The sequence below is a fragment of the Vombatus ursinus genome, unplaced genomic scaffold (genome assembly GCF_900497805.2).
Source record: "Vombatus ursinus unplaced genomic scaffold, bare-nosed wombat genome assembly UNPS02014820.1, whole genome shotgun sequence".
NCBI lineage: Eukaryota > Metazoa > Chordata > Mammalia > Diprotodontia > Vombatidae > Vombatus > Vombatus ursinus.
In genome coordinates, this window is record NW_020954598.1 from 12,109,855 (window position 1) to 12,136,350 (window position 26,496).

Here is a 26,496-nt window from a genome sequence, read left to right on the forward strand (position 1 = left end):
GGAGAATAACTAATGAACGTAGATTTTGGTTGGGCTGAGAAGATATGGTGGGATGTAATTTATTTTTCGAGGAAAGCTAGTAGACTATTCTAGGCATGGGAGACAACTTTGCAAAGAATTGGATTCTGGAGAAGGAATAATGTGTAAATTTGAGTAGTCAGGTTAGAATGCTTGAGTGAAAATGATTATGAATCAGGAATTATGATTGCTTTTAGGCACAGTGGGGAAAGGGCTAAGGCTGGAATTTGTAATAGATGTTAGCAGTATGGACTTTAATACATGTTTATTGAATTCATTGTTGTTGCTGTTGTTATTTTGAAGTGAATTTTATTGCTGCCTTTTGTGTTTATATCACAGTCATTTATGAATCTCCCCCGCCCATGTCCATAATTGAACCCTAACCTCTTTGCCAAGAGGAGGGAGGTATGTTTCATTATATATGGAATTTGTATTTAAATTGATCTCTTGGATTGTTAGGCTGTTGCAGAAAAATTTTGAGAAGGGGTGATTGAGTCTTTGTGCTTTAGGGATGACATTTAACATAGTCCTTTTGTATATCAAGATGACCTTGCATTTTTAAGGTATATAATTTCAGTTATTATTCTAGTAGTGAGATAGATTTGTTCAACTCAATAAACATTTGATAAGCACCCACACTGTACAAAGTCACATATTCCTAGTGAGGAGGAAGGGAACACTGCAGCTGGGAGGAATAAAGATAGGAGGAAGGTAGTACTGGAAGAAGATAAGGTATCTAAATAGGAGAGAGTCCCAGATACAGGACTGGGCTTTTCAAATGCAGAGTGGTGAGAGCTGTCACATTTCCAGTTTGATTGTAACATAGCGTGAGAGTAATGTGAAATAAGTAAGGCTGCAAAGGGATATTGGACTGCAGTTGTGGAAGACCTTGAATGACAATAGGAGGAGTTTGTATTTTATACTAAAGGAGCTAGAGGATCATTAAAGGATTTGAGCAAGAGAGTGACATAGTCAACACTTTGCCTTAGTAAGATGATTTTGGCTGTTACATGGAGGTTAGATTGGGGAAGGGAGGCGCCTGAACCAAAGGATATCAAGTGGGAGATCATTATATCCAATATGTGTGATAAGGATCATAGATTTAGGGCTGCAGGATACCTCAGAAGATATCTGGTCCAACCTTCTCATTTTAAAGTTGAAACTGAGAAGATTCTGACTATTCAAAGTCTCACCTAAGTTAAGCATAAGAAGGATTTGAACCTAACCCTCTGACTTCAGAGCTAATGCTGTTTGCACTATTCCTGAACTAGGATTGTGGCAGTAAAAGTGAAGAGGACTGATATGAGAAATGTTTTGGGGGTAGGATTGATATGTTTGCTACTGATTGGATGTTGAGTGTGAGGGAATGATTATGAAACTTAAGAGACAGGGAAGATGATGAAGCTCTCACAGTTTTTTTTTGGGGAGAAGATGATGACTTTAAGTTTTGGACATGTGTTTATTGGTTTATTTTGGCTAAGAACTAGAATAATTAGGGAGTAGTCAAGAAATGGCTTAGGTCCAAGGGCACAAAATCTGGTAATGGATAATCTATAATGGTTATTCTGTTCTTTCTCAGGCCTTTGTTTGGGAAAATATGTGACTGTATTTACTGGTTTTCCTGAAAATGGATAGCTTAGAGAGGGGAAGAAAAAAAGAGAGAATGAAGAATAGTTCCAGGTATTGCCAAGTGGTAAGAACTAGTAGGACCTAGGTACAATCCCAAGAAAGAACAGCATCTTCATTAAGCTGACTCTTGCTCAGAAAAGGGTAAAGCCATGTAGATTTTAACATAGGGGCTTTGTTAGTGAGTATATGATAAGGGTAAGTAAAGAGTGATGGATTTGGCATTAGAAGACCTTGGTGTGATTCCCATTTTTGCTACTTTTTATCTATGTGACCATGGGCAAGTCACTTAACTTCTATGGGGTTCAATTCCCTCATTTGTAAAATGAGGGGGTTGGACTAAATAACCTTTAAAGTCTAGCTCTAAGTTTATGGTCATGTGAATTGAAGAGGACTTTTAAAATATGATTGAATGCCTTTTAAGGGATAGCAAGGAGAAAGATATCCTCTGGTGTCATACGTATGGAAAGAAAGTAGAATATGTTGTAATAAATATAATGTCATATTCAAATGTACTGCACAGACAAAAACCATTCCCCATAGATTTTAGAGTTCTATACATATTTAAATATCTCTACATTTCCTCCCATTTACCATGTGACTTTGAAAGGCCATAATGGAGGGAGGCTTGTAGAACAACAGGTTGGACATCCAGGTGGGACATCTCTAGCTGGGTTAGCTTTGAAAGGAGATTAACGTTGGGCATTTTTATTTGGGAGTCATCTTTGCTGAGATGAAAATTAAATATATGATCTCAAGAATTGGATCATTGAGTGTAGAAGGTGGAAAAAAATGGCTAGAAGGGAACCTCGGGAGATGATCCAGAGAAGAAACTGAGGAAGAGGTGGTCAGAAAAGTAGAAGAACCAAGGCCAAGCAGTATCATGGAAGCCAAGGGAGGAGAAAATATCTATGAAAAGGCACTAAGTAGTGCGGAAGCCTGCGGCGTGGTCAAAGTGGATAAGGAATTGGGAAAGGCTATGAGTTTTGCAATCAAGAGATCACTGATAACCTTTGAGAGAAGATTTTCAGTGGAGTAATAGGTCTGGATGAAATATTGCAGGAAATTGAATAATGAATGGGTATTGAATAAGTAGAGGTAGTGATTGTAGACTTTCTAGGAGTGAACAGTAAAAGGGACGAGAGATGTAGGACTATAGTTTAAGGTGATGGCAAGGCCAAGGGAAGACGTATTTACAATAGGGAAGACAAGAGAATGTAGCTAGTGGAGAATTAGCCAGTAGACAGAAGATGAAGAGAGAAGGAATGATTGATAGGGGCAAGGTTTTAAAGAAAATGGGGGATTTAGCCATAGGCAAGGTGAAAGGTCACCATATCTGCTCATATTAGAGCAAAGGAGAAGTTGAAAATGTAGAGAGGTTTCAGCATGTGAATAGTAGGAGATGACTCATACCATATGACTTTGAATTATTTATTTATTTTTGGATCAGTAGAAACAGAGTCATCTACTAAGAAAAGGAGGAATTAGAGTCACAGGAGACTTGAGGAAAAGGTTTGTAATGGTGAAACCACTTTAGGAAATGTGATAGGTAGAGATGAATAAAAGATAGCTATACATCAGTGTGGGCCGGGTTAATCTGAGTGGATTCAATTGCCAATCAGCAGCATTTCACATTTTGGGAGTAGAATTGGTGAAGAGAGAAGATGGAAATAACTGAGGGTGGAGATTGGCAAGATATGAACAATGGAATGACAAAGGGTCAGGGATTCAAAGGGGTGAGAATGTATCCTGTTGAATTAGATAACTAATTCTATATAACTAATTAGATTCAGTCTTGACCAAGGTTGGGGAACCTGTGCCCTTGAGGCCACATGTGGCCCTTTAGATCCCCAAATGTGGCCCTTTGACTGAATCCAAACTTCACAAAACAAATCCCCTTAAAAGGATTTGGACTCAGTCAAAAGGCCACACTTGAGAATCTAGAGAGGGGCATATGGCCTGGAGGCCACAGGTTCCCCACCCCAGGTCTTGACCATACATTAAGTGAGATCAGAACAAGAAAGGAGAGTGAGTGGAGGACATCAGAAAAAATGAAGCTGAGGACGAGATATAAGAATAGGAGATTATGATCAGAGAGAGGAATTTCAGAATTCAAGATCTTGGAGGTAGAATAATTTTGGGTGATGGTGAGGTGGAGACTGACCAAACCTTTGTGTGATAGAGTGTGATAGAGGCTGAGATAGAGTTGAGGTGGTAGTCATGTGAATTGAGGAGACTGATAAAGCCAAAGACCATGATGTTAAGAGGGTCATGAATATGAATCCTGAAATCTTAAAGGATGAGGGCAGCAGTTTGGTTAGAGAAGAGACTGTAGGAGGCAGTATAGTGGACAGAGCACTGGCCTTGAATTCAGGAAGACCTAGACTCAAATCCTACCTCAGGCACTAGCTGTGTGAACCTGGGCAAGTCATTTAGCCTTTCTATGCCTCAGTTTCCTCATCTGTAAAGTGAGGGGGTTGAACTCAGTGCCTCTAAGGTCCCTCCTAGCTTTAAAATCTATGATCCTACCAGTCAGTTACTGATTCCTTGAGATAGGAGGGAGAGTACTAGATGCCAGCAAAAGAGCATCTGGATAGGATGGCATTGATAAGATGGAGTAAATATCAATGCAGTAGAGTGTACTAAGAGGGGATCTGGAAGTAGCGCAAGATGTTTATGTGGGGGGGGAGGGAGATGGAGGAGAATGAGAGATCAAGGAGAAAACACTGGAAAGGGTGGCGAGGAAGGAATTATCTTCTAAAGAAATCCGTGTTTCTGTGAGTGTCCTGAGGTGGGAAGAATATCAAAGAAAGTGATGAAGGGGAGTTTGTTAACTATATTTGAATTCTTGAGGGCATATTAGAAGATGAAGGCAGGGGAAAAAAGGGATGGGGAATGAATTGAGCCAAATTGAGTTAGTTGAAAGTGTAGGAGAAAGTTGGCAGGGCAAAGAGGTCTTTGACTTGGCAGATGATCACTGAATCACAGAGTATGTGGAGTGAAAGGTAGGTATTTGCTAGTAATAGGAGAGAGGAAGGATGGGACAGTCTGTAGACTAATTTGGCCTTAATTAATTAGAAATCTGGGGCAACCAGGTGGTGCAGTGGATAGGGTACTGGCCCTGGAGTAAGGAAGACTTATCTTCCTGAAGTCAATTCCTGCCTCAGACACTTACTAGTTGTGTGATTCGGGGCAAGTCACTTAACCCTGTTTGCCTCAGTTTCCTCATCTGTAAGATGATCTGGAGAAAGAAGTGGCAAACCACTCCATTATCTTTGCCAAGAAAACCCCAAACGGGGTCCTGAAAAGTAGGAGAGGACTGAAAATAACTGAACAATTAGAAATCTGGTAGGCTTCTCTGGCAATGGTTTCTTTCAGGTAGAGCTTCCATAATTGATCTGAGGGTTGGGGATCAGTGGCCACTAAGTTCACCTGGTGAAGAAGGGCTGAGGAGTCATTTTGATTTATCCATGCACATACATATTCGTCCCTCTTATCCAAGGGCACACGTTTGCAACCAGTCATGAAGATAAATTCGTGAAATTATGCTAAATTTACTTCTCTCGCTCTCTTCTCTATTCCTAATCCTTAACTTGTTTGTAGGTAAACCTGGTTCTCTGCCAAATGATATTTGGCATTAGCCTGGGAGATTTATGCAGCTTCAACTGATGTAGCGCTTGTTGGAGGAGTGGGAATGAACAAGAGGCTCTGAAACTCCCTGGTGACTAGGATCAAAGAAACGTTTCCTTTTCACAGACATTTAAAAATACATATTTCTTTGTAATCCCTATTGCCTAGTACAGTGCATTGCACATAGTACATACTTAATAAATGCTTGATGGATTTTTTAAAAAACACAGTGACTCTAATTTCTTTTCAAGTTGTAGTAACCTGTGTTTTTGAGATTTGATACAAATTTATTTTAAAATCTTCACTTTATTTTGGAAACTTCAGGGGTCAGCTAGGTGGCACAGTTCATAAAGTGCTAGTCTTGCGGTCAGGAAAGATCTGAATTCAAATGCAGCCTTAGATATTTACTCATTATGTGACCCTGGGCAAGTTATTTGACTTCCCTTATATTCAGTTTCCTCATCTGTAAAATGGAGGTAGTAATAGGAAGTTTTTCAAGGGCTGTTGTGAGAATAAAATAAGATATATGTAAAGTTCTTCGCAGATCTTGAAGCACTATCTAAGTACTAGCTATTATTGTTATGATTCTTTCTGGAGATATTACCAACACCTTTTGAAATAATTTGTGACAAAGTTGGACACTGCAGAAGTTTAGTTGAGACCACTGATTTAAATATTCTTTAAAAGTTACAGATGCACTGAATTCTTGCTATCATACTTAACTATAAAAATTCTTTTTATAAAGCATTTCTATAACGAGAAAGGCAGAATAATTTAAAGGGAGTTTAATTATTTAACTCCCTAAGGAACCTAAGTTTCCATCTAAGACATTACAGGATAATTCACCAGTCTGATGCAGTGGAAAAGGCATTGTATTTCAAACTAGCGGATCTGGTTTTGAATACTTGTTGTACTTGTTACTTGTGTGAACATATGCAAGTCACTTAACTCTCAGGGCTGATTTGCTTATTAGCAAAATGAGTGGTTTGGAGTAAATTATGTCTAAGGCTTCATTTGGCTCTAAATCCTCAGTTCTATGTGAAACACAAGAGTGGTATTATAAGGCTAAGGCCATGAGCATGCATATTTGAAATTTGTTTTGTTTGTTTCTTTATATCAATAGTAATAAAATGTAGTCTGTGTCTTCTGGGAATATCTGTATGTCATCCCATGACAAGTACTGTTCTGGGCACACAAGTGGGAATTTATTAAACTTAAATAAAATAAAATATTTGATAACAAAACATATAGAGTAGTCTGAATTGAAAAGAGCATTTAATATCATTATATATGCTTAGCACAGTCATTTGTATATAGAAGATGCTTTAATAAAGGAGTGTTGAAGGTGTGAACATTTGGTAATGTTTTCTTACCAAAAATACTACTAGTTTCAGTGATAATAGGTTTATAATTCTCTTAGAAATTTAGCGACTGATGCTAGTAATTCAGTGTAGACAACTTAACTTATCTTTTCTACTCTAATCTAAAGCACTGTTAATTTCTTTCGAATTTCTTTCATAGTTCGATATATCTATCCTGCACGGTACTTAAGACAGATCCTTGAGGATGAAGACACAGTGAAATTGGTAGGATCAACAAACATTCCAGGTATTTATAAATTAAATAATAAATAACCAGTGCTTCTGAGAAAGTAATATGTATACTTTTAATTAAAATCCATTTTAGCCCCAGAAATTAGAAGACAGTGCTGTGTCTCTTCATGTCCCCAGGATCATTTTTACCAAATGGTTGTGTCCATCCAAGTTCAACCTTGCTTGCTGCACCTACTTAAGGTTTTGTAAAGAAATGATATATGTAGTATCTGGGCAATTAATCCTTTCTCAAAGTTAATTTGAACATTTAAGAGTATGTAAAATATCATACCACTCTATTACAATAGTGTCGAAGATATGCACTGTAGCTGTTGATCTATTTTTAAAAATTAGGTATCTTCATAATCTCATGTTTTGAATTCAGTCAATCCCAATTGATAGTTTTACTTTGAGATCCACCATATTTAAACAAGAGTAGGAAAACCAGTAGGGGGAAAAATCTTGTTTATTTATTTATGCTATTTTTGTTTGTTAAAGTAGGCTTCTTTTGAAACAGTGAATGTTTGAATTCAACTTTTGGTCTTTTTTGCGGTCCTTCAAAATTTTATTTCGTGTGACATGACAGATTGATTTTAATTACTTGAGGGGGTTATTATTTTTGTTGTAGTATTTTAGTACCTTTTTCCTCTTTCTGCTTTCTCAAGCCTCATATCAGTGCTCCACTATTTTACCTTTTTTCCTGATTCAGGATCCTCATTCCAACTTCTGGGTTTTCCAAGGTAAAGATTCCCATTGTTCAGCACTTCACATTACTCAGATGACCTAAAGAAGGCATTTGTAACAGTTCATTCTGCATTCATTTGCATCCCCCCAAAATAATATGTTTTTCTTCTAAATTTATAGTTTGTAACATTACAGAATATGAATTTTAGTCTGTTAATCTTGCAGTTGTTCTTGGTGATCATCATATACCCATTTCATTTAGTTATAAAATGCAAACATTGTTAAATACTGTACTTTGCTCTTTGCTTTCTATTAAATTTTGTACAGTGAGGACTTAAGTTGTATGAAAATAAGTAACAAATATATTGCAGAAGTAGGTTTGTGTTGAGGTGTCAAACTCAAGGGTAGCAAAACTCCAATAGCTGGAACCAGGTTAAAATATAATTGGAAAATATTTAACAAAACAAATTAAAATTATAATACATCATAGATAATGTTAATTTGTGGTTTTCTGTTATGGGGCTCAGCCATTTCTATTTGGGTTTGACATTCTTCCTGTAAACAGTATCACTCTAGAAATTTAATCATCTTCTTGTTGTTTCTTCTGGTTGCATATGCACCTTTTGTGGAATTGGTATAACTCTCAGTACTCCTAGAACAAAACCATAGTTGATAGTTTTTTTTAAATAAATTTTTGTTGATTTTTTAAAAATTTATTTTATTTTATTGTAAAACCAAAAGCTCAACCATCTCATATGCTATTACCATTTGATTGTTTTTATAAATAAAACACCAAGAAGAGGGTTTGTTTAGGATTGAGAGGGAAGCAGCCCAATTTTCTCTCTTATCGTGATCAAAACTTCCGGTCATGCTTCATCTTCCCTTGTATTTTTATTGCTTCTGTGAATAAAGATGAAAAAAGGTTTGTTCAAATTTGCTTATGGTAGAGGTGAGGAAGCAGAGTGAGCCCAGGGTGCACACAGTCCACACAATCAAGCCCAAGATAAATTGGGAGATAGAAAATGCCATCAAGTCACTAGACTCTGACATACTCCTTTCTTGGATTTTGAAAGAAAGGGTGAATGTAATTGTTGAGCTAGTGACAAATTTTTGAAAAATTTTGGTGAATGTGAGAGGTCATAAAAGACTAGAGATGGCAGATATTTTGATTTCTTTTTTAAAGACATATAGTAGAGTGTGTAAGTAATGGTTCAATGAATTGGACTTGCTTCCATCTGTAATCTCTTATTTAAAGAAATGGTTATTAAGTATCTACATGGCTAATGTTGATCACAGAGGATCAGTGTAACTTAACTAAAGATGGTTCATGTTGGACTAACATTTTCCTTCTTTCTCTCCCTTCCTTCCTTCCTTTGACTGATGGGAGATATCAATAATATTTATCTAGATTTTAACCAAATCTTTTAACCAAAGCCTCTCCTGCTATCCTTGTCAGAAAGCTGGTGAGCTATGAAGTATTATGAGAGTTTAGGGTATCTAAAACCATATAAGTGATAGTCTAGCTATTCTCTTCCCATGGCAGATAATCTCTGGAATATTAGGTTCAGTTCTGATACCACATTTTGAGAAGGAGAGTGATAAGCTGGAGGGTGACCAGAGGATAACAGATAGTATGTGAAGAGTCTTAAGATCATGCCATATGAGGACTGGTTAAAGGAATTATAGATGTTTAATCTGGAGAAATTTTGTGTTTTGTTTTGTTTTGTTTGGTTTTGTTTTGTGGGGTGGGGCAGAGGTGGTTTGTAAGTATTTTAAGGGTTGTAATTTCAAAGATAGTGGGTAGAGTGGATAGTGGTGGATAGAGTGCTGGGCCTGGAGTCAGGAAGACTTAGCTTGAGTTCAAATCTGTCCTCAGACACTTATTAGTCTGTGACTCTGGGCAAGTCACTTAAACTCATTTAACTCTGTTCCTCATTTGTAAAATGATCTGGAGAAGGAAATGGCAAACTGTTCTAGCATCTTTGCCAGAAAAATCCCCAAATGTGGTCATGAAGACTTGGACACAAATAAAACGACTATGCTAGACTTAATCTCAGAGGACTGAACTAGGAGCAATAGCTGGAAGTTTTAGAGTCACAGAATTGGACTCAATATAAATAAAAACTTTTTAATAAATAATGTTGTCCCATAGTGGAAGGACAATAGGAAGTAGCAGGTTTTTTCTTCCTTGAGAATTTTAAGCAGAGTATGAATGACTACTTGTTGGGTATTTTGTAGAGTATTTTATTATCTCAGTGAGGATTGGATTAAATGGAGCTAGAGGTCCCTTCTCTTTTCGTGCTACTCTAAAGAAACCATAGAGGGGCCAGAGCCAATATGGCACAGTAAACGCAGTGACTTGCTTGAGCTCTCCCCCAAACCCCTCCAAATACTTGTAAAAAATGGCTCCAAACAAATTCTAGAGCAGCAGAAGCCGCAAAAATACAGAGTGAAACAAATTTCCAGCTCAAGACCACCTGGAAGGTTCGGCAGGAAAGGTCTCTTGCACCAGGCTGGGAGAGCAGCACAGTTCAGCATGGGCCACAGCAGCAAAGACCAGGCCTCAGCAATCCTTGAGCAGGCCTCAGGGAACTGAATCATGGACAGTTGTGGCAATTTCCAGACTTCTCAATCCACAAACACCAAAGACAATTTAGAAGGTCAGTAGGAAAGGTCTATCAACCATGGTGAGAGAGGAGCTTGGTCTAGCCTCAGTCCCTGCACAGCCCCTGGGTGGCGGCTGCTTCTAGAGTCTCGGCCCACAGAGAAAGGCAGGATCCAGTGGCTGATCAGAGAGGGATTGCAGGGATCTCTTTGCTGGTGCTGAGGCAGGATTCTCTTGCTTTGCATGCTTGGATCTGGGTTGCAGTTGTGGGTGGTGGTCCTGGGGCAAAGAGCGCTGGCATGATGGAGCTTGTGGTGGCATGGAGAGGGAATCCCCCTCACAGTTCCAAGGCAGAAAAGAGTGCTTGTGGTCATTCATCGACCAGAGCACAAGCCAGTAAAGGAGTAAACACCTCACACTTGATCATACCACCTTGGAAGAACTGAAGACTTACAGGTCCCTAGGAGTAACTCTGAAACAGCTCCACAAAACCCCTAAAGCTTGGGGTAGTACATTCTTCATGTTGGAAGCAGACCCCTACCTTAACAAAGAGTTTATAACTCAAGTAATTGGCTGGTATCATGAGCAAACTTTGCAAAAAAAAAGTCAGACCATAGAATCTTACTTTGGTGACAAAGAAGATCAAAACATACAACCAGAAGAAGACAACAAAGTCAGAGCTCCTACATCCAAAGCCTCCAAAAAAAAAATATGAATCAGTCCCAGGCCATAGAAGAGCTCAAAAAAGATTTTGAGAAACAAGTAAAAGAAGTAGAGGAAAAACTGGGAAGAAAAATGAAAGTGATGCAAGAAAATTGTGAAAAACAAGTCAACAGCTTGCTAAAGACCCAAAAAAATACCAAAGAAAATAACACCTTGAAAAACAGACTAAGGGGCAGAGCAAAGATGGCAGAGTAAAAGCAGTGACTTGCTTGAGCTCCCCCAAAACCCTCCAAATACATGTAAAAATGGCTCTAAACAAATTCTAAAGCAGCAGAACCCACAGAAAGACAGAGTGGAACAAATTTCCATCCCAAGACAGCCTGGATGGTTGATAAGAAAGGTACATTGCGCCGGGTAGGGAGAGGAGCGCAGTTCAGCATGGGCACATAGGCAAAACAGGCTTTAGCAAACCTGGAGCAAGCCTCAGAAGACTGAATTGCCAGGAAATGTGGCAGTTTCCAGACTTCTAAGCACCTGAACACCAAAGACAACTTAGAAGGTCAGTGGGAAAAATCTGTGACTGTAGTGAGAGAGAAGCATGATCCCAGCCCCAGTCCCCGAGCTCGGCCCTGGGGCAGCGGCTGCTTCCAGAGCTTCTGGCCCACAGACTGAGGCGGAATCGAGTGGCTGATCAGAGGGGGATTGCAGGGATCTGTCTGCTGCTGCAGGATTCTCTTGCTTTGCCCATGCTTGGATCTGGGTCACAGTTCTGGGTGGTGGTTCTGGGGCGAGGAAGAGTGGAGCTGGTAGTGGTGGTGGAGAGGAAATCCTCTTCACAGTTCCAAGGCAGAAAAGAGTGGCTGTGGTCACTCATAGACCAGAGTACAGGCCAGGAAAGAAATAAACACCTTGTTCCTTGTCATAACACCTTGGAAGAACTGAAAATTTACAGATCCCTAGAAGTATCTCTGAAAACAGATGCACAAAACCCCCAAATCTTGGGACAGTACATTCTCCACACTGGAAGCAGACTGCTACCTTAACAAAGAGTTTAAAACTCAAGTAATTGAGTAGGAGCATGACCAAACCTTGCAAAAAAAGTCAGACCATAGAATCTTACTTTGGTGACAAAGAAGATCAAAACATACAACCAGTAGAAGACAATAAAGTCAAAGTTCCTATATCCAAAGCCTCCAAGAAAAATATGAATCAGTCCCAGGCCATGGAAGAGCTCAAAAATGATTTTGAGAAGCAAGTAAGAGAAGTAGAGGAAAAACTGGGAAGAGAAGTGAGAGTGATGCAAGAAAATCATGAAAAACAAGTCAACAGCTTGCTAAAGTAGATCCAGAAAAACACTGATGAAAATAATAACTTAAAAAATATCCTAACCCAAATGGCAAAAGAGGTCCAAAAAGCCAATGAGGAGAATAATGCCTTCAAAAGAAGAATTGGCCAAATTAGAAGCTAGTGACTTTATGAGAAATCAAGACACTGTAAAACAAATCCAAAAGAATAAAAAAAATAGAAAACAATGTGAAATATCTCACTGGAAAAACAACTGACCTGGAAAATAGATCCAGGAGAGAGAATTTAAAAATTATTGGACTATTGAAAGCCATGATCTAAAAAAGAACCTAGATATCATCTTTCAAGAAATTATCAAGGAAAACTGCCCTGGTATTTTAGAACCAGAGGGCAAAATAGAATTGAAAGAATCCACTGATCACCTCCTGAAAGAGATCCCCAAAGGAAAACTCCTAGGAATATTGTAGCCAAATTCCAGAGTTCCCAGGTCAAGGAGAAATATTGCAAGCAGCCAGAAAGAAACAATTCAAGTATTGTGGAGACACAATCAGGATAACACAAAATTTAGCAGCTTCTACATTAAGGGACCAGAGGGCAAGAATTATGATATTCCGGAAGGCAGAGGAGATAGGACTACAGGCAAGAATCACCTACCCAACAAAACTGAGTATAATCCTTCAGGAGAAAAATGGTCATTCAGTGAAATAGAGGACTTTCAAGCACTCCTGATGAGAAAACCAGCGCTGAATGGAAATTTGACTTTCAAATACAAGACTCAAGTGAAACATGCAGAGGTAAACAAGAAAGAGAAATCATAAGAGACTTGTTAGGTTGAAGTGTTTATATTCCTGCATGGAAAGATGATATTTGTAACTCATGAGACTTTTGTTAGTATTAGGGTAGTGGGAGGAAAAATTATATGTATTTAGATAGATAGATAGATAGATAGATAGAGGGCACAGAGTGAGTTGAAGATGAAGGGGTGATATCTGGAGAATAAAATTAAGGGGTGAGAAAGGGTTATCCTGGGAGAAGGAGAACGGGAGAGGTAAAATGGGGTAAATTATCTCACATAAAACAGACAAGAAAAGGCTTTTATAGTGAAGGGGAAACGGGGGGAGGTGAGAGGGAATAAGTGAATCTTATTCTCATAGGATTTGGCTTAAGGAGGGAATAACATACACACTGAATTGGTTATGGAAATCTATCTTACCCTATAGGAAAATAGTGAGGAACGGGTTAAGAGAGGGGATGATAGAAGAGAGGACAGATTGGGGGAGGTGGTAATCAGAAGCAAACACTTCTAAGGAGGGACAGGGTCAAAAGAGAGAATAGAATAAATGAGGTGGGATAGGATGAAGGGGAATATAGTTAGTTTTTCACAGCATGACTACTATGGAAGTGTTTTACATGACTACACATGTATAACCTTTATTGAGTTGCTTGCCTTCTCAATGAGGGTGGGGAGGGAGGGAGGAAGGGAGGAAATTTGGAACCTAAAGTTTTAAAAACAAATGTTAAAAATTGTTTTTACATGCAGCTGGGAAATAAGATATACAGGCATTGAGGTATAGAAATCTGTCCTGCCCTACAGGAAAATAGAAGGGAAAGGGGATAATAGAAGGGGGAGAGGTAGAAGGGAGGACGGATTAGGGGAAGGGGTATTCAGAATCCATGCCATTTTTGCGTGGGTGGTCGGGGCAAGATGGGGAGAAAATTTGGAACTCAAAATCTTGTGGAAGTGAATTTTGAAAACTAAAAATAAATATTTAAATAAATTAAAAAAAAAGAAACCTTAGAGATCATCTAGTCCAACCTCCTTATTTTTCCAAAATATAAAACTAAAGGTTAGGAGGGCTTGTGTTATTTGCCACAAATCACATAGCTTGGAATTTCTTTTTTTTTTTTTTTATAGTTCCTTTTGAAGCTTTGTTTTACACTCTAGCAAAATATATGTGTGTGAGTACACAAGATATTTATGTGTGAATTAATTTTTTTATTTAATTGAGTGTATACCTCATAAATATGCAACTCTAGATATGTTATGAATAGAAGCATACGTTATACATATTTGTTGGGAGGAGGAGACTTTAGATTTAGACTTCAACCGTGTGGGGTTTTTTTTTTTTCATATCAACCCATCTTTTTTCTCTAGTTGTCTGGTCTTGGCACTTTACTATTGATGCCAGAGGTTCATAGGAATAGTCATGTGTGATATCTCTGTGTTCTTGTTGATATGTTGTATGTGGGTTTGCGTGTGTATGTGTGTATATCTATGCATGCAAGGCCACTTCATCCATAGGGTAGTAAGTGTCTAGATGAACAGCTTCTGGCAGCCTATAATGACTTTTTTTTCCCTTGGAGACTCAAGGGAATGATTGTGATTCTTAACATTAAGATGTATTCCTGACACATGGAATCTTCAATTAGAACAAAGACTTGACATTTCTAAAATGTTGCTTGACCCTTCAGTAAAAAAAATCATAATGTAAAAATGCTTAGAAACCGTTGATAGATGTTCCATAGAGGAAAGTAGTAGACCTGAAACTTTCTGAGGAGGCACCACAAAGATAAGTTTAATCAGATCATGTTATGGAGGCAGTGTGGGATGAGGCAAAGAGAACTGGCCTGGGAAGTACAAGTTAGTGAGTCAGTCAACAGCTAAGCACTGGGGATGTGAAGAAAGGCAAAAGCCTTCTTCTTTTCATCAAGGAGTTCACATTATAGGGATGGAAGTTAATATGTAAATACTATATACATATAAAATATTTGTCTTCTACTTATTACCCTACCTTTATGTGACTGGTCATATAAAGTCATAAAAACCTTTTAAATTCTTTGATCTTATTTTTCCCATCTGAAAAATGAGAATATTAGACAAAGGATCTCTAATATTCCTCTTGTTCACAATTGGAACATAGAGAAAGAAGTATTATATCTCTTCTGTTCTAGGACATTGTTACCTGTTTAGCCTTAGGCAAGTCATTCAGCTTCTCTGAGCACTGGTTTTCCCATCTGTAAAATGAGAAGGTTGTTCTGCAGGACAGTATGACCTCTGAAGTCCCTACTGGCTCTCGATCTATGATTCTGTGTTCCTGTGAATAGGAAAATCAGCTGTGATCCTTAAAAATGATAAGATGATTTCTGAATTCTCTTCAACTCATGAAGAATCCAATTATGTGAATTAGAAATAATCCTTCCGAAAATCAAGGTCGCAGAGTGCCTTCATGTGTAGAACTATTTGACTATATATTGAACTCACGAATTAGTTTCTTATTTTATATAGGAAATTAAGTCACACAGATGCCTTTGTTATGCCATGAGTGTTTTTATTTACCCTTCAATATAAGAATCCCTTTCAATTTATAAACAATTTTTATAAAAGGAACAATAGATAGGACAGAGTTCAGACAGGAACATTGTAATCTGCATTGTAATTTCTAATTAAAGAATTCTCTTTTAAGAAGAATATAAATTACGGTAGGTAAGTAGAAATATTTTTGAATGATAAAGACTAATTTATTAGAGACATTGAAGAAAATTAGTGGAAAAAGAAGAAAAAAAATTTCTACTCTTTTAAATTACATTTCTAGATTTATAAGCCAAAGCTACAAAATATTTTTCTTCTAGAAGTAAGGGCAATTATTATAGAATTAGAGTAACTGTAGAAAAACACAACAAAATCCTAACATCTTTGTTTTTATGGGTTAAGTTTTATAGTACTAATATATTAGTATGGAAAAATCATTAATGTAGAAATATAATTGACAATTTCGAATATTATATTTCAGTCAAAATTTATGTCATGTTGCATCAGAACAGTCCTCATATACTATGTGTAACCAAAAAGCTGCATGATGTAGAGTTGGTAGACCCAGTATTCCGCTGGCATACACCAATTGGTAATGCTATTCCAGGTAAGATTTTGTAGTTTTTATTGTAATTACTGAGAGATATATTTAATGTATTCAGTAGGAAAGGTTATGGTATGTGCCTCATAAGTGAATTTATCCTTTCACTTAATGTTTTCATTTAATTTTTGAATGAGGTGTTTTAGAGTCCAAGTTTTAGAGTCTGAGATTGCAGTAACTATTTCTTAAGGAGGATAAATTTGAAGTAAGGAAATGCAGACACAGCAGAGATCATTGAGCGGTTTGAGATAATTCAATAACCTTTAAATATTCCAAAGGAAATTCTTTCCATATTGTTTGAAATATGCAGCTTACTTATCTTGCTTAGATTATTTTGTGATCTCTTTCTTTAACTATTTGTAAATATTTTGAGAAGCAGATTTGTTCTTTGGTGTCTAAGGAAGGTGTAAGTAAATATGTACTTAGATATATGTAGTCATAAATAGAGAGCTTTATTTTACTTGCACAGTCACATCCAGTAAGACTACTGGTGAATCAATTCAGAATACCTTTTATAGGTTGTTCTAAAATATTTTACCAAATAAGATTTTGGACATAACATACTATTATATTTGTCTTAATTTTGATTTTTATTATTCACTGAATTATTATTCGGTATAATACACAGTATTTCTAAGTATTAAAATTAAGCTTTTAAGTATTAATTCTCTACCCTTTGGTTTCCATTACCTGGTAGTTATTTTGATTAAGCAGCTCTCCTCTGTTTCAGATGTCATCTTTTTCTCTCTTATATCTTCAATCCTTCTTTCTCTGCTGACTCCTTCCCTTCTGCTTATAAACATACTCAGATCTTCTGTCTCCAAAAATCCTTCCTTTGCTCTCACTACTCTTTCAAATTATCATCATTTCTCTTTTTCTTCACTGTCAAACTTCAATAAGGAATAATTTAATTTCACTACCTAAACTTAATCACCTACTCATTCCTTAATTCCTTGCAGTCTAATCTTAATTCTATCCTTACAATTTTATTGCAGTTTTTGCTCCAGGATTGCTGATAATCTCTTTATTTTCAAAGTTTATGACTTTTTTCAGTCCTCCTCCTACTTGATCTGCTTCTGGATTACCTCCTCCTTGATACTCCTTGATACCTTCTTTTGACTTCTAGATTAATCCTTTCCCTTTTACTGGATCATCATCTTCCTCGTAGACATTAAATATGCGTGACTGCTGAGGATCTGTTTCTTAGGTTCTCCTCAGTCTCGGTTTTTCATCCTCTTCTTCTTGAAGTGCGGTAATTTTTTTTAAACTCACAGAACTTAGCATAGTCCTTGCTATATAGTAAGCACTTAACAGATGCTTATTCTCTTCTTCTGATTCTTTAGTGAACTTGTTATTACCAGAATGATGGCAAATCTATATTTCTTTTTTTGATCTTTGCCCAATGTTAATTCATAATATCAGGTGTCTTCACCTGGTTGTCCTCCTGGCATCTAATACTCAATTTATTCAGAACCAAGCTGATCATCTTTTCTCCACAATTTACCATTCTTCCTAGCTTCTCTGTTTCTGTTGATACTACTGTTACCTTCCCTTGCTCAAAACCTCTGTGCAAAACCTGCATTCAACTTGGACTTTTTCCTTCTCATACTAGATCTTTTCAGTCGTTAAGTACAATAGATTCTACCACCTCACCATCTCTTAAATTTTGCCTTCCCTTAAATTTCCACTTCAATCACCTTAGTTAAGACTTTTATCATCCTTCAACTGGGTTCTCATGTAATAACCTTCTAACTGTTCTGCTTTCTTCCATTCTCTTCCCTCTTCAATATATCATTTACTTCTGTACTCCTAGTCTTTCTAATGTATGCAACACTCTAATTGCATTATTCTTCTACTTAGAAACTTTCAATGTCTCTTTATCACTGATTTAATAAAGCATAACTCCTTATCTTTTTGTCTCCATAATTCTGGCTCCAACTTGCTTCTGGATTTCTCTCATATTCCTTCTTATCATAGTCTACACTACAGCCAAATATATCACCCTGTCCCTTTCAAATCTGCCCTTTCCTATGCCATTTCCTTTGCTCACACAATCCCCAAAGCCTTGAACAGACATTCCTTCTTCTTTTTAAATCCTTTACCTCCTTCAAGATCCAAATCATATACTACCTCCTTCATGAAGATTTTTCTAATTATTCTCAGTTTAAAGCAATCACTGCTTTCTCATATTTCTTGTAGCAATCTATAGGATCCTTTTATTTTCAACAAACATATTCTGCCTTCTATTAGGTTTGTTTTTGTTGTTAATGTCTTATTTCCGTCGTCACCCCTTTCCGCTTTCCCACCATTCATTGATGTTTCTTGAGGGAAAGAGTTATGTCTTATTTCATCTTTGTATGAGAAGCTTCTATCAGAGTACTTTGCATATGATAGACACTATTTAAATGTTTGTTGAATCGACTGGAAACAATACATTTAGTTGTTGCTTATACACATGAAGAAGAGATTTGAGCCAGACCTAGATGATAGGATACATTTTACCAATTTAAACGAATAAATATAAAACTATCATTTGCAAAAGAGTGTTTCTGTAGTTTCTGTAGTTGTGTTTCACAAATATATTTTTTCTGTTCTTTCTTATTCTCTATTGTAATTCTTAAAATGTATTTTGCTTTTGCTTCTCATTTGGTAAAAAATGATTTTTTTTTTTACCATTTGATTTAAAGAAATCCAAGTTAATGTAGCCGTTTTTATGTTCAGGCCTGCTGCAAATCCAGATTGATGCCTTGTGCTCCTAATGACCTGTTGGAAGAAGCATCCAATCATCATGTCATTGCCTCTGGGAAGAGGTTTTTTTTTTTTATTGCTGTAGTCACCATTTTTTTTTTCTTAACCTGTTGGCATTGTGAGATTGTGCCTAAGGATAAACATTTCTCCTTACCTGTAAGTTTCTCTTATTATCTTTAATGAAGGAAAAAGAAGACAGAAAAGCAGTATATGTATATGTGTACTAAAATTACAGCAAACATTTGTTTTAAGAAATAAAAAAAATCTATCTAGTTCATATTTTTACATAACTACAGAAACTTCTAATCCTGTACACTAGAGTTGGCATTCTTATATTCACTATAAAATGTCATAGAAGAATGTACCATACTAGATCAGATCGTTGTTAGTTATGTTCATTCTTTCAGAAGTAGTTGACTGCTTGCAGTCTACAAATCTCTGAAGAATACAAAGCTATATTTCCCTGAAGAGTCCATAGCAGCTTCTCTAGCACTGACGATCTTATAGGCCTTTACACTGCTAATTAGATACTTGTCACATTCCAGTTTGTAATATTTGTTTGGCTACTCCCCTTATTCTCCCTACTAGTTTGAAAGCTCCCTGAGGTTAGGGACTGTTATCTTATTTCTCTTTGTATGTTTTTGCCCCTAGGCCCCATGTCTAGTACTATACATTGTACTTACTGTGTAGTTAACAAATGAATTGAATGAATGAAGCCAGTGTGTTTTTTTCCAGGAAAGGCCCCTATCTCCCTAAGGCATCATAGAATTCTTTTAATTTTACATTGTGGTGTGTGTAGCACTATACAGGAAAAAAAAATTGTTCCTGTTATTGGCTTATTCTGTAGGTAAGATTTTTCATCTCTGGCACTAAGCAGTCTTTTTTCTGTTAAAATATTTAGTGGTAACTGATTACTTCTAGTTGTTAAAGTTCTTTCCACCTCAGAAAGTAGTTTGGTACCATAATCAGACAGGTAGCTGCCCCCAAATGAGCATAAAACTTAGCTGCAAAAAGCACCTTCCTCCAGATTTAGAGGATTCTTGACTTCTTTCAGAAATACATAAAAGGAAGTTAGTATTTAAAAATATCTAGTTTGTTAAAGCCCAAAGGTGCCTCTCCTGCATGAAATTACAATGAAAAAAGGTAATTCGTATTGCTGTTACTTTCATAAGACTTTGTGTTTTATTAAAATTAAAGATTTCTTATCACATCCTTAAGGAAAGAAATCCAGGTGTCTAAAAGAAATGCAATAAAATTAGGTTCTCAGTGGAGTAAAAGTCTGTTACTGTCCTGTTGAGGCTTCTGTCACCAGTTTTTGCACTAGTCTATCTGAAATTTAATCTCTTGTTATTATATTTATTTGATAATAAGAATAGTAACTAACATTCACATAGTTCATTTGAATAGTGTGTGGAAAGCTCTGTATATTCACTGATTCGACATTTACAACAACTCTGAAAGGTAGATATAACAGGTCTCCATTTTGTAAATGAGGAAATTGAGGCTTAGCATACAGCTAGTGAGTGTCAGAAGTAAGATTGGAATTCCAGTCGTCTTGACCCCCAAGTCTATCACTCTTTCAACTGTGCCACAATGTCAGAAAGGTAGTTTTATTAAATATCTATGATTAGGTGTTCTTGACAAAATAAATATCAACCGTACACATAGGTCTGTGCAGTGAAAGAACTATGATTGCCAGTTACAAAAATAAGCATCAGTCATACTGAAATATTTGTATGGCACTTTATGGTGAACCATCTCCTTTATATAATGATATTTTTTCCATTCTGTTTAATAGATGAGGACAATTATTACTTTGATTTTAAAACTATTTAAGTTATACACAAACTTTCCCCATTACTGTACAGTGGTGTGAATAATTACTACAAATGGAAAAATTACTTGAAAAGGACGTATTAATCTAGATTTCTTTTATTCATCAAGCATTTTTTAAGTTTCCCCATAAAACATTATAAAATTGTGCTAGTTGCTATGGGAGGCATAAAAAAAGGAACTTGAGTTTAGCAGTCTGCTTCAGGAGGAAAGAATATAACAAATGAAACTGTTAGAAAACAGTTGTGGAAAGCAGTAAATGTTAAGTGAACGTGGGTTAAGGGAATGAATGTTGGAAGAAAAGATTTCTTGGAGGGATTTCAGTTTTGAACTGACTGATTATATATATATATATATAATATATTATTATTATGTGTTATTAATTAAATAATTTGTGTAATATATTATATATAATTTATATATAATATATTTTATATTATATGTATTCATATATATTTAATATATATGTATTTATTTATAGTTTTGGTTAAGGATTAGTAGAGAAGCCACAGAAAGGCCTGGGGTATAAGAAAGGTAGTAAGAGCCAAAGTAGGGATTAGAAAGTTTATGTGGTTTGCACAATAAGATATAAGGTTGTAAAAGTGGTGAAACAGGGGAAATTAGCATCATTGTGAATGTAGGTGTCACATGATGTAGTTCTACTTATGCCTATGAGCAGTCAGAAAAAGAAGTGAAATAATTGTTGCTTGAGTTGTTTGATTTTGGGTAGGTATTGAAGCACAGATTGTATTTAGATAAGCATTTGTAATATATATTGTGGAATAAATGTGATTTATTATCTGGGATCCTCTGGCTTTCACAGATGTTCATAACCTAGCTCCTCCTCCATCCCCCACACTTTTTGAGTCTTCTTATGTCTTCCACTACTCTTCTAACTGTGTGCACTTCAGTCTAGTGACACTGGCCTCCTGGCTATTCCTTGAACAAGATTCAATTTTTTTTTGTTTGTTTGTTATTTTTAAATTTTTTTATATCACACACATATTTATTTATATAGCACTTTTAGGTTTGTGGAATTGCCCTTCCTCCATGGCAATATAGTCTTCATCTTGTGCACCTCTATTATATACTAGTGATTTCCTGTCCGCCCTTCTTCCTTTCATTCCCAGTAAAGTCTCCCATTCATCTTATTTAGTTTCTTTTTTTCTATTAAACATATTTTCACATTAGTGATGTTGTAAGAATGTTATTTTTAAATTTTTTTTAAAAATATTTATTTTTCGTTTCCAACATTCACTTTTATAAGATTTTGAGTTCTAAATTTCCTGCCTTCCTTCCCTCCCCAAGACAGCATGCAATCTGAAATAGGCTATACATGTACAATCATATTAAACATATTTCCACATTTGTCATGTTGTGAAAGAAGAATCAGAGCAAAAGGAAAAAGCCACAGGAACGGAAAAAACAGAAAAGAGAGAAAATAGGCTGTTTCAATCTGCATTCAGACTCCATAGTTCTTTCTCTGAATGTAGATAGAATTTTCCATCATGAGTCTTTTGAGATTGTCTTAGATCATTGAATTGCTGAGAAGAGTTAAGTCTATCAAAACTGGTCATCCCACAATGTTTTTGTTACTGTGTACAGTGTTCTCCAGGTTTTGCTCACCTCACTCACATCATTTCATTCAAGTCTTTCCCAGGTTTTTCTGAAGTCTGCTTGCTCATCATTAATAATATTCATCAATAGTAATATATAATACTATCATCAATAATATTTCATTATATTTATATACCACAACTTGTTCAGCCATTACCCAGTTGATGGTTATTCCCTCAATTTCCAATTCTTTGTCACCACAGGAAGAGCTGCTATAAATATTTTTATACATGTGGGTCCTTTTCTTTCTTTTTTTTTTTTAACTATCTCTTTGCAATACAGACCTAGTAGCGGTATTGCTGGATCAAAGGGTATGCACATTTTTATAGCCCTTTGGGCCTACCTCCAAATTGCTCTCCAGAATGATTGGATCAGTTCACAAGTCCACCAACAATGCATTAATGTTCCAATTTTCCCACATCTTCTCCAACATTGATCATTTTCCTGTTTTGTCATATTAACCAATCTGATAGGTGTGATGTAATACCTCAGAGTTGTTTTAATTTGCATTTCTCTAATGAGTAGTGATGTAGAGAAGACTTTTTATTCCATCTGTTGGCTCTGGGCATGTTCACTGGCCGTCCCCCATGCCTAAAATACTCTCCCTCCACAACTCTACCTCTTGACTTCCCTGGCTTCCGTCAAGTCCCACCTAAAATCCCACCTTCTACAGGAAAGCTTTTTAAGTCTCTTTTAATTCTAATGATATGGTCAGACCCATGCTGGAAATGACATTTTGCCAGCTTTATGGAGAATGGAATCAAGAGAATAGAACTTGGAAGAATATTTACACTTCTCTGGAAATTCATTGGTCAGGTGGGGTGAACATAATGCAAAGCATTTTGTGTGAGTGTGAGAAGAGAAAAAAACAGAAGCAGTATCATTTTGGAAGTATACTACAGAATGCCAATCCAAATGGAGGAAAAAGTAGTCTGAATTTCTGATAAGATAAATAATGTACTTGTTGAGTAACATAGATCACAAACCTTATTCCCAGAAACTGTGCCAAGGCCTGCTGCTGCTCAGTATGGATTATGATAAAGTCGTGCTGAAAGAATTTCACTGATTTCCAACCCCTATCTACCAGAAGCACCATTTAACTGAAAGCATTGTATCCAGTAAACTGCTGTCTTTTACCATTTTCATCACTTAAAAGTTGGAGAAGTAAGGAGGGGAAATGTTACTCTGGACTTAATTTTTGCCCAGTGAGGAGGAACTGGTTGATGGAGTGGAAGTGATGGGAACCTTAGGAAAAGTGATCATGTTCTATTAGAATATGTGATGACCAAGGAGAGGAATTAGATATAATCAGACATGTGACCTTTAGGCAACTGTTCCATTTAGGAAAGCATATTTCAAAAATTCACTCATCAGAAGTGATAAGTATGATCCTATCAACTTCTCCAAAAGGTAAGACAGCTCAGTATACATGTTAGGAGCCTGTGAAAAATGAAAATTTGATAATACAGTTGTGAATGATCCTAATAAGGAAGAAAAGGAGAAGTCATTTAGAGATTGATTTGACTTCAGAGGGAGGTCTGATTTTAAATGCACATATACAAAATACATGTGGGGAATATTACAACAAATTACAACTGGCATTCATGTAGTGTTTGTTGGTTATAAACCAGTTCATGTATATCAGAAGATCTGATTCCTACAAGGCCCTTGTCAGCCAAGTAATTAAGGACTGTCTCCATTTTACATGTGAGGAAGCAGGCTCAAAGATTATGTGACTTACTCAAGATCAAATAACTGGAGGAGCCAGGACACAGACCAAGGTCTTCTGCCTCACTTCCTAGCGTGGTGTAGATCTTTAAATGTGAGGAGGTTTACAAAGGCTAAAACTCAGCATGAGTTGAGACTTAGGGAAAGCTGAGTACCAAATATGGCTTTTCTGTCTATCTTTAGGACAAGAAATGTAGAATAGAAGAGAAACCTCATGTTTGGTTTATTAATAGGCAGAAAACAGAAACATCCAACCTCTGTTTTGCTTATATTTTCCACAGTAATAGAAAGATACCGGATTTGAAAGGGTAAAACAAATTTAACCAAAAAAGGAATTGTAGGATTATGGGAAGATAGCAGTCAACAGACTCCAGCAGGAAAAGCTAGAAAGAGAAATTCCATTCAATATAAATACAGAAGCTACAAAATATTTGGGATTGTGTGTTCCAATATTCACCCAGGAACTATGTCAATCTAAGTATGAAACATTTTGTAAAAATAGATACACATAATTTGAGAAACATTAATTGTTCATGAGTAGGCCAAGCTAACATAATAAAAAATAAAATACAGCTTAAATTAATTTATATTCAGTGCTGTACCATTCAAACTACCAAACCAATATTTTTTAGAGCTGGAAAAAAATAACAAAATTCACATGGCAGAACAAAAGGTCAAGGATTACAATAATAATAATAATGAAAATGTGAAAACGCCTAGAGAAAGGTCTCAAGCACATTGAGCAGATCTCTGTGGAGGAAATATGTGAGAACATGGACAAAAATTGAGGAAAAATATGGACTGTTGTGATCTGCACCAATGGAGGGAATACTTGCATCAGTGAAATCACAGACCCATTTGAAGTATTTAAATATTATAAGAATTGACTTATAAAGACAATGCAAGTTCTTCATAGTTTTCATAATAAATAATAGTTTATGGTTAATATAATTTGGATTGCATGTTACTGAATTTTCTGCTTATGCTTCATTTATTAGTGGATAATAGCTTATGTAGGTGGTGCAGAGGATAAAAGTGCCAGATCTGGAGACAGGAAGACTCATCTTCATGAATTCAAATCCAACCTCAGACTAGCTGTGTGACCCTGGACAAGTCATTTAGCCCTGTTTCCTCATCTGTAAAATGAGCTAGAGAAGGAAATGACAAACTATTCTTTACCAAGAAAACTCCAAATGGGGTCATGAAGAGTCAGACACAACTGAAAAGTGACTGAACAGCAGCAACAGCAACATAGTTTATGTATATTATGTGCTTAAATTAGAAGGGTTGTATCTAATAAGATAATATACTGTTTTGCAAATGTGAGTATCAAATTTGATAGCCTTTAGGCAAAAATAATTATAAATTAATTAGACTATAATCCAATGTTGAAGAAATTTCTACTCTGAAAAAATTTCATGGATGATTAGATTCTTGACATGTTTTTCATAGTCTTGAAATTATCAGGCTTTGGTTCTAATTTGGATTAATGTAACGCTCTGATCTGGTGTGGTGATTCTTCTATTACAAAAATGGCTGTGTGTTTAATTTCTGGCCATTTTAATTTCTCTTGATCATTAGTTTTATTTGACTAGGTATTCTTTACTACAAAGGCTCTTGAACAAATTAAATTATTTGGGAAGTTTGAGTTGTATATTTTAAAAGTAACTCTAATCATCCTTCACCATTTTTAAAGACACACAGAGAGGCACAAAAGAATTTGTGTGCCGGTGTGAATATATACCTTACAGCTAAATCCTCTGATTGGATGCCTTTGCCGACAGGTCATTTGTAGGATAACCAATCAGTCTGAATTTGTAGCATCTAATAAAACAAAATAAGGTAAGAATTGACTTTGAATTTTAACAGATGTTACTAAAATTATCTTGCTATTGTAATAAGGACTTTTGTGTTAAATTCTGTATAAATTTTTGTAGTTTTGGGAATAAATCATAGTCTCTAGCCTTGATGTGAATGTTGAAGCAAATGCATATTCCATCTGTAACATAGATATAAAATTTTAAAGCAAATGCAGAATGGGATACCAGAATAACAAATTCTATGGTATTCTCAATAATCATAGCTTTATATTTTTAAAGTAAAAATACTGTTAATACTTTATATATATATATGCATATATTCCAAATTTGAAGTATTTTTTCCTTTTAGTGTGTATTTATATATATTATGTGTGCATCTATATATAGCATTATCCCAATTAGTACAAATATTGGACACTATGAAGTGGTTGCATGTGTTGAGTCACACTATCTGAAGTTATAATTATGTAAAATAAAATGGTAGTTGGTTCTAGCCCTGTGGAAATATACAGTGTGAATTTGAATAATGCAGCCACTTTGTGGGATTCATTATTTGCACTAATTAGGACCTAGCTCTATACTGCTACACACACACACACACACACACACACACACACACACAATTAATTAGGTATTCTGAAGACAGCATGGCACAGTGGATTGAGAGCTGGCCTCAGAATCAAAATCTGGGTTCAAGTCCTGCCTTTGACATATAC

The 26,496-nt window shown here is 36.1% G+C and overlaps 1 protein-coding gene across 3 annotated transcripts in view; it reads left to right on the forward strand.

Annotated features, from left to right (window-relative positions):
• The window catches only part of ZPBP (zona pellucida binding protein), a 122,617-nt gene that overhangs the window by 4,108 nt on the left and 92,013 nt on the right, over nt 1-26,496 (forward strand). For 2 of the 3 annotated variants that reach the window (XM_027837095.1, XM_027837097.1), the window contains exons 2-3: nt 6,796-6,882; nt 15,915-16,040. In XM_027837095.1, coding sequence (XP_027692896.1) covers nt 6,796-6,882; nt 15,915-16,040 — 213 coding nt within the window. The remainder of the gene's footprint in view (nt 1-6,795; nt 6,883-15,914; nt 16,041-26,496) is intronic. The other variant, XM_027837096.1, reaches the window with a different exon arrangement.